The 9,186-nt window shown below is 50.3% G+C and overlaps 1 protein-coding gene across 3 annotated transcripts in view; it reads right to left on the bottom strand.

Moving 5' to 3' along the window:
- Positions 1-9,186, bottom strand: part of Slc2a5 (solute carrier family 2 member 5) — a 30,259-nt gene that overhangs the window by 2,509 nt on the left and 18,564 nt on the right. For all 3 annotated transcript variants that reach the window (XM_029540324.1, XM_029540323.1, XM_021201097.2), the window contains exons 6-10: positions 4,412-4,564; positions 1,914-2,039; positions 1,645-1,832; positions 1,423-1,533; positions 656-757 (exon numbers count right to left, since the gene is read on the bottom strand). In XM_029540324.1, coding sequence (XP_029396184.1) covers positions 656-757; positions 1,423-1,533; positions 1,645-1,832; positions 1,914-2,039; positions 4,412-4,564 — 680 coding nt within the window. The remainder of the gene's footprint in view (positions 1-655; positions 758-1,422; positions 1,534-1,644; positions 1,833-1,913; positions 2,040-4,411; positions 4,565-9,186) is intronic.

The raw sequence follows: 9,186 nt of genomic DNA, 5'->3' as shown, positions 1-9,186 counted from the left end.
AAACAAAAAAACCCTAAGCTAAATGCATTGCTTTAATCTCTCATTTGTACATGTGTGCATGTGTGTTCGTGCTGTATGCGAGTGTGTGTGTGTATGTATGTGTGTTGTGGTAATCATTTGCTGAAAGTAGCCAACAGGCTAAAAGCAAACTTGAACAACAAATATCCTACATGTGTTGGAAGTAGCATGTGGATTTAGGTTGATAGCATCTGTCTGTGATTTTGGATGCTATTCTAGTCCAGTCGGGGTCAGTATATAACGTCTCCCCTTGTAAACTCTGTTAAATTTATCTGTAAAATAGTTTGAGGCCAGCCTGGTCTACATAGTGAGTTCCAGGGCAGCCAGGACTACATAGAGAAACCCTGTCTCAAAAAAAAAAAAAAAAAAGTATCCCTCATTCCAATTCAGTGTCATAGTATTGCAATAAATACAATCAATACAGAACAAAGCCCTTTGTTAGAGACAGGCATCAGAAACACACACAACATAGGCTATAAACTGCAGACAGGTTGGGGGCACAGGTGAGATAAAGAGGACTCCAACGTGGCCTCACGTTAAAGAACCCCGAGAGGGTCTCTCTCCCGTCTCGTTTCTTGATGTGATGCCACCTTCTCTGAGGTCCCTTTAAATGGATTATCAGCACAGTGTTCCTTACCTGCAGCGCCAGTGCGGCCGTCAGCACTACGCAGGCTATGAGGCAGGTGGAGAAGCCAATGAGGAGTAGGAATCGCCGTCCCCAAAGCTCTACCACAAAGATCTGGAGGTGTGGGAAGGAAGACGGTGAGCTTCTAGACCCAGTGCCCAGTGTTCTCCTGGGACAGAGTACCCCCACCAGAGGCTGCTGTCACAGGAATAGCCCTCACTCTCCTTCAACCAACTTTTGAGAGGCCAGGAGGAATGTGTGCCCTGGCCCTTGGAGGTCTGGCTGGGATCTTAGGCCCTGGATGCTCACTCTTAAATGAGCACTCACATCAAGAGCCACAGTCCTGTGGTTCGAAACTTCTGGCCTCCTGCAAAGAAGAAGCCAGGCACTGGAATAAACTGGAGAGATTCTGTCCACACGGAGGCCTGGCTGGCTCCTCTGCCCAGGGGCCACGTCTCACTGAACAGCGAGTCATGAGCTCCCTGGTAGGGTCTGTGCAGAGACACTGCAATTCTGCCATGCTGCCATGCTCAGCAGCCCCAGACAAAAGAGGTCAGAGCACACTGTGGGAGCTCTGTGTTAGGGGTCCATGGCTGCCTGCCCCTCACCCCCCCACTAGAGTGATTGCTTACAGCAGAGCTTTGAGGCTGGGGCATCGGAGCCCAGGGGGCACGTTGCAATCCAAAAGCCCAGCTCTGTCCTAGCTGGGAGCTTTTACACTCCTCAGATACCCCTCCACCCTTGGTGGCTTAAGGGACCGTCACCTGACAGACACCCACCGTGAGGACGGTCATGAACACATTGACAGCCCCAGTCCCAGCTGTCACATACTGGACGTCGTCGCTTTTCACGCCTGCGCTGAGGTAGATCTGATCGGCGTAGTAGTAGATCTGGAGGAGAAGCATGGGGGTTGGCAGAGGCCCTTGGGCATAGGATGGCCAGCGGCCCACCACACCCCATCCCCTCATCGTCAGCACCCCAAGCTCACAGGATGCCCGTACCGCGTTCACTCCCGACAGCTGCTGGCCAGCCATGAGGACAATCATGGAGATGAGTTGCCAACGGAGGGACTGCATAGTGAACAACTTCCACACAGAGATGAAGCCCGCCGCCTTCTCAGCCTCATCCTCCTTCCGGATCTCCTCCATCTCTAGGTGCACGTCTTTCCAGCCTCGGAGGGTCTGGAGGGCTGAGGGAGACGAGCAGAGGGCATGAGCTCAGAGCTGAAGAGCTCGGGGGGTGGCATCAGGAGGAACCCCCCCTACCTCACCTTTCTCAGCAGCTAACTCATTCTTCTTCTGAATCAGCAGGTAGCGGGGGCTCTCGGGAAAGAAGGGGAGGAGGAGCAGCTGAAGGCCTGCAGGGACTCCAGTTAGACCCAGGAGAACTGGCCAGCCTGTAAGCAAGGGTTCACGGTCACGGGGGCACGGAACAAGTGGAGACCTTTTTCTCCACTCTCTGAACTGCGCCAGGCACTCTGAGCCATTGCCCTGAGGAGGGACGAGGGCTCTTTGGGGACTAAGTGTGACTATTTCCGTGGACGTCTGGTGGCTATTTACACAGTAGCTGAGGCATGACTAACCACAGCACACCGAGGAGCTGGGCAAACAAAAACATCTGGTAATGCCAAATGTGGCACGGACATGGGCAAATGTCAGGTCTCCCTGTGCCATTATACAGACCCGCGTTGTCCTTTAGAGACCAGCCGGCTGGAGCACACTGAGACCGACCCTGTCATCCCAGTCCAGGTATATATTTGTCCAGAGACACTTGTGTGTGTAAGTCACAAGGACACCTAAACTGGAGTGGTCCGAGCAGTGCTGATAAACTCAGAAACAAGAGCAACGGTAATGCAAATGCCCATTATGGAGAGTGGACACACAGTAGCCATCCCGTGACCCTAGGATGTAACTGAATACCGAAAGCAAACAGCGATGGCTTGGACAGATCTGTCCAGTGTGATATGGAGCGTAAACACTCAATGTCTAGTGTATGCCCTGACATCGCTTTCAGAAGCTGGTGAAAAATCCACCCTACTGTCTCCAACGGTGATGAGAGACAGGCCAGGAATGCCCTCATTTAGCTGGGATCTTCCTCAAGACACACGTGAACCTCTGAACTTCCATCCCATCTCCTAATCCATTGCTCCTGGCCAAAAAAAAAAAAAAAATTAGCTAATTTCACCTAGAATATGAGTGTCACCCAACGTCAAATTTGGCTCCTGGATGAACCACCACTTTCTAGGCTGGAGCAATGTCTTCCCACCTCTTGCTGCCCCTTGATCAGAACTGGGCCCCAGATCATCTTGGGACTCTGAGCCTATCTCCCGTGCCCTGTCTATGACAAGTGCTGTTGTCTCCCATGCGAGCCATGGTCACCAGCCCCTGAGCCCATCCGCCTAACCCCCTACACTGTAGCTCTCCTCACCAAGGCACCAAGGGTAACCAGACTCTAACCCAGATCCCACTTCTCAACCTTGACCACTGTGCAGCCTTAATCGTGGGTGCCCTCTTCTTGTGCCTCTTCTCACTGTGCCACTTGCTGGCCAGCTCTGTTATAGTGGAGCAGCTGTCCTAAGCCAGGGGTCACACTGAGGGCTCTAAAATGGGCAAGGTTAAACCGCAGCCTTGCACGGCAGGAAGTCACAGACAGGGTTGGAGGTCTAACATGCCACCCCCTTTCAGTTCCCTAAAGGCACAAAGGATTTCGACATTCTAGTCTCTTCTGCCCACGCCTAGAATATTCTCTTCAGGACAGACCTGCCCCTGTCCTTCTGCGCAGTGCTATGTAGCAGAGAGTCTGCTCCTGTTGCCTGGGGCTCCCTGAGACTCAATCCTAGTCCATTCATTCTAGGTCCCAGGTATAACGTGGCACCTTGATGGAGGTGTCCTGGACATGTGCAGGGACAACAAGAAGACAGGGAAACATGGCAAATCGACATAGAGCCAGGCTCAGGCTGCAGGGTCTGAATCCTAACCGGACTTTGCACATGTTTCAATCTGCTGAGTCTCAGGTTCTGTATCTGAAAAATGGGTATGTTTAAAGTACACGATCTCCTGAGGCCGCTGGGAGGAACAGGTGAACTATTACAGAAGACATGGTGGCGCCCAGGCCACGGCAGGCATGAGCATTGCAACTGGCCTCCCTTCCAGAAACTTGAGGCTCAAAAAGAAAGACAGGGAGGAAGGAAATACAAGAGAAGTGATGGGGGTAGGGCTGGGCCCAGTTGGGAGAGTGTTATCGAGCGTTTGCATGGATCTCCAGCACTGCATAAAACAGCGGTGGTCTTGCCCGCCTGTAATCTCAGGACTTGTTGGGTGGAGGCAGGAGGATCGGGAGTTCAAAGACACTCTGACGACCACGTGAGTTTGAGGCCAGCCTGGCTTAAATGAGACCTTATCTCAACACCCTGGGGGGGGGGGTTGGCTGGGGGCGGGGGTAAAGTGTCTCGAGACTTGAGACAGAGAAAGAGGAGACAAGGATGCCACTAATCAGTAGTCGTGTGCCTTCTGAGAGTGTGGACAGTCACTTAGCAGTTCAGGGGAAACAGACCCTTCCTGTTAAGTGGAGAAGCCTTGATGTCTTCTAGAAGGAGCTGTCACCACATGCTTGCTCAGGCAAAACCCGTGTGGTTAGCTCCGGAACAGCGAGTGGACAAAGGACAGTCTCCACTGGACATACTGGGGAAGTCAGCGGGCAGAAGCTTCCAGTAATGGTGCTAGGTAGCAGTTTTGGGGAGAGGGGGCGGGGGCGGGGGCCTCTTCTCACCATCCTCATTTGCCAAGAGACTCCGAAGGCCGAACAGCTGGGCCACAAGGATGCCGACAGTGATGAAGAGTTGTGGGACCACTCCCAGAGCCCCTCGCAGGTTTTTTGGGGCCAGCTCCCCTAAGTACATAGGGACCACGTTGGAAGAGATACCTGGAAGGGGAGTCACAGTAAGAATTCAGCCAGGAAGGCTGGAGAGCTGACTCAGAGGTTAAAAGCACTGGCTGCTCTTCCAGAGGGCCCAAGGTGACTCACAAGTGTCTATAGTGAGATCTGGTGCCCTCTGCTGGTGTGCAGGCATACATGCAGACAGGGTGAGGTATGCATAATAAATCTTTAAAATAAAATAAAGAACACAACCCGGAAAATGTCTGGTAGAAACCAACTGTGTCTTCGAAGACTCAATGTACCTTGCCAGGTGCACTATCTAGCCTGCCCCCCGCCCCCAGCCCTTAAAATGGGGATAATTCCGTTGTTAAGTGCTTTCTGTGCAGGTCAGGGGACCTGAGTTCAATTCCCTGAAGCCACATAAAGCTGGGCGTGAGAGTCCGAGCTGGCAATCCCCACACAGGAGATCCGGGAGCCAGGCAGATCTCTGCAGCACCAAGGCCAGCTAGCCAGGCCTGGCAGTGAGCTCCAGGTTCTGTGAGAGATCCTCACTGAACTCTCTCAAAAATATGGAGAGCTCCTAAAAGCACCCCCCAGAGAGGGACCTCTGGCCTCCACACACAAGTGCACACTTGTTCACCCTGCCTCTCACACACAGCCTCCCATAACACAGTGAATGAATGAATGAATGAATGAACGACCCTTGTAAGTACCTCTTCTATTTCTTAGTCCCTTAAACATCAAGGAAAGAAATCACATGGGCGAAGCACCTGACAGGAGTATTCGCTTCTTGACTGTGTTACCTGGGGGTACAGCCCAGTCAGACCCTACATCCTTGCTCCTGACTGGCCCAGGTCATAGAGGGAAGAGGGTTAGACACGGCCCACTCCTTCCCCTCAGGGAGAAAAGAATCAGTCACGGAAAGGCACAACAGCCCTGCCCACTGGCTTACTTTCTGGGGACAGACGGCACATGGCAATAAACTCCTGCCTTAGGCAGCTAACACACATAGCAGGCAGAAGGCTAGACCCAGGCCAGCCTTAGGAAAGCTTCGAGTAGCTAGTTAGCTCAGAAGAAAAGCTTAAAATGTAAAAAATAACAAACTTCAGTATATATTGTATATATGCGTTGCTGGAATTTATGTATGCCGAGGTTACTCTGAACCCCACTATTTAATCTGTTTTCTTTCTTTCTTCTTTTTTTTTTTTTTAAAGATTTATTTATTTACTATATGTAAGTACACTGTAGCTGTCTTCAGACACTCCAGAAGAGGGCGCCAGATCTTGTTACAGATGGTTGTGAGCCACCATGTGGTTGCTGGAATTTGAACTCAGGACCTTTGGAAGAGCAGTCGGGTGCTCTTACCTGCTGAGCCATCTCACCAGCCCCTATTTAATCTGTTTTTAAAAGATTTATTGTTTTAGTAATGTGATTTGGCATGTGTGTTTTGTGGGTGTGTTTACAGACATGTAACTCCAGCTTCACTGCATCCACCTCTCTCTTCTCTGCAGCCACCTGCACTCATGTGCACACACCTCCCCCAAGCTGCCCCCGCCCTCAGTTCAAATATATATATACATATATACATATATATATATATATATATATGTATATATATATATAGGCACTGAGAGGTGAGAAGAGTGCGTGTCTAGTGTGTGCAGGGTTCCCATCCCCAGTACAAAAGGACGCTTGTGGTTTAGCTTGAGAGAGAGAGAGAGAGAGAGAGAGAACGAGCGAGCCAGGAAAGAAAGATGGCCCACATGTAAAGGCTCTTGATGCAAAACCCAACAACCTGACTTTCATCCCCGGAACCCACACGGTGGGAGGAGAGAGCTGACTCCTGCCAGTTAACCTCTGACCTCCGAAGCAAGGAGTGGCAGATGTGTGCCCCTCACTTACACAAATACACTCAATAATTAAATATAAAAAATAACAGCAACGACAAAATGAGATCAAGTACAAAATCCCGGTAAGCGAGTCTGGATTAAGTACATTTACATGTCTAGAAGCAATCTCTACTTTGGATATTTTTCGGGGGAGGGGTCTTGTTATGTAGCCCATGTTAGCCTCGAACTCGAGGTCCTCCTGTCTCAGGCCCCCAGGGCTAAAATTACAGGGATGCCGCGCTACTGGGACAGACCCTGCAGACCAAAGTGGGAAGACCCTGGAGTTAATTTGGGGCGGGACAGGGTGGGGCATGGAGGAAGGGGCGGAGCGTGAAGGAGGTGGAGGTTGGGTGGGGAAGCAGCTGTAATGTCTGCATTCCTTCTGGCCAGGGAAAGCCTTCATTCAGTCCTCTTGCCAAGGAGTTGATCAACAACAAACCCATGAACTGTGAGAAAGCAAAGCTCAGCGACCTTTGCTTCCCAGTCACGGCTGGACTGTTTATTTCTTTCTCGGGTGAGCTATCGGGCTGGTGCGGGTGGCCTGAGGACCTTCCGGAAGCTGCCTGTCATCCACTGCAAGGCTAACTGAACACAGGCAGGGGCGGCTTTGAACAGCCAGCCGGCTGGGCAGTGATTCTACAGCGGATTACAAGAGCCCTCTGACCGGGGGGCCTCACCCCAGTAGCCACGGGACTCCTCCCTCCCGCGGGCCATCCACGCCCCTGTTGCCCAAGGTGCTGATAATGGAGCCACTGGCCGCAGCCATGTGTGATGGCCATGTGTGATGCACACGTGCCACCACGCCCTTCCTGGGAAACACCCTGGAGGAGGTCACCCGGATGTTTCTCAGTCCCGGGGCTGGTGGGCGGTTTTGTAATTTTGTTGACTGTTTATACTTATTTACTGTATAACTATAATTTCTTATTTGTCTCATGAAAACAACAACAAAAAAATCCAAATGGCTGCTGTTAAGACAGACATTAAAGAGATTTGCAAAGACGTGGAATAATGTCACCCTTCATATGAAACTTTTGTTAAGTTTACTTTTTGTTTGTTTGGGGTTTTTGTTGTTGTTTTGTTTTTGTTTTTTAAGAGGCGGCATCTTAGGGAGAGCAGGCTGGGCTTGAGGGCTTGAACTCAGCACACCTGGCAGTTTCATTGTTTTGTTTTCTGGCTGATTATCTTTCATGAAAACTGTGTGTGTGTGTGTGTGTGTGTGTGTGTGTGTGCGCGCGTGTGTGCGCGCGCAGATCCTCTTTGATCTGCCCCTGTGAGCCATGGCACAAGAGTACCACATTCTCAAATAAACATGCAAATGAAAAATGAGACCAACATTGGCTAGAAGTATGCTTTTTGAAGTATAAAGTTGGAATTTCTACCGCCCCCCCCCCCCAAGCCCACAAAGATCTTTAGCCAGGTGTGCTAATGCACGCCTGTAATCCTAGCACTTGAGGGGCTGATGCAGGAGGATTGCTAAAAGTTTGAGGTCAGTGTGAGCTACGAGTGTCTAAAAGCAAACACAAGCAAATAAAAACAAAACAGTCAAAAAAAAAATCAAGGTCATGCTACAAATAAATGTGTCAGCCTATCCTCAAACTGGTAATCCTCCTGCCTCAGTATGTCAAGTGTTAGAGCCCCCGTAGCCACAGTTTAGGATTTATTTCTCTGTGTGTGCTGCGAGTGGAGCCACTTGTGGAGCAGGCTTCCTGCCTCTGAGCTCCCTGCCCTCTCATTACTTTTGTTTTGCTTTGAGATAGCCAACCTTGAACTTCCAATCCTCTTGCCCTTGCTTATCAAGTAGCTGATATAGGTGTATGCCACCAGGGCCAGCATCTGTTATGATTCTTAAATTACATTTATTCTGCCACTCCCCCACCCCCATCTCTCTCGTGTGTGTGTGTGTGTGTGTGTGTGTGTGTGTGTATACACATGCACACGCACATGCATTCGCATTCACACATGTTCAAGCACACACATGTACATATTTAAGACATTTTTGGGGAGCTGTGCTTCTATCATGTGGACTCCTGAGGTAGAACTCAGGTTGTCAGGTTTGGTGGCAAGTGTTATTTCATCTAGGCTCTGCCCCACAGTTGCCTGGCAATAGCCAGGTGTGCTGACTCACAATAAAAGGGGCTGCTCGCCCCCTCTCTCTTTGTTCTCTTGCTCTTGCTCTCTCTTCTTGCCCTCCTCTCTCTCTCTCTCTCTCTCTCTCTCTCTCTCTCTCTTTGCCTTTCCAACTACCCTCTCAGCTCCCTTCCCCATGCCCTGAATAAATTCTATTCTATGGCTGGTACCTCAGAGCGGGAAGGCATGCCTCAGCATCGGCCTGCAGAGGCACCCCCTTCCCCCACACCATACCGTGCCTCCACCAAACATATTCCTGGTTTCTCTTTCTTTTTATAAAACACAGCAGCAAGTACTTTTACTTGATGAGCTATCTTGCCAGCCCTAGTTGTGGAATTTTAGCTGTGATTTATTGGTCAGAGTTGTTTTATTTATATTATTATTATTAGTAGTAGTAGTAGTATTAACCACCTTTCCTGAATGCCCATGATAAATGGAAAAGAGACTGTACTAGCTCACAGCTGACAACTTCTGGAAGTTTTTTTATCTCTTGAAAAGCCTTTGCAGGGAAAACCAAAGGCAGAGGCAAAGACCTGGCTGATGACTGCCCAGGCGTTCTCAGGGGTGGGGGTGGGGTGAGGGTCATGACTCAGCACTGAGTGGGCGCTGCTCAACACACACACACACACACACACACACACACACACACAC

Source organism: Mus pahari, chromosome 6 (assembly GCF_900095145.1).
Source record: "Mus pahari chromosome 6, PAHARI_EIJ_v1.1, whole genome shotgun sequence".
Lineage (NCBI taxonomy): Eukaryota > Metazoa > Chordata > Mammalia > Rodentia > Muridae > Mus > Mus pahari.
The sequence above is the reverse complement of the archived record's forward strand: the minus strand, read 5'-3'. Positions and strand labels throughout refer to the sequence as shown.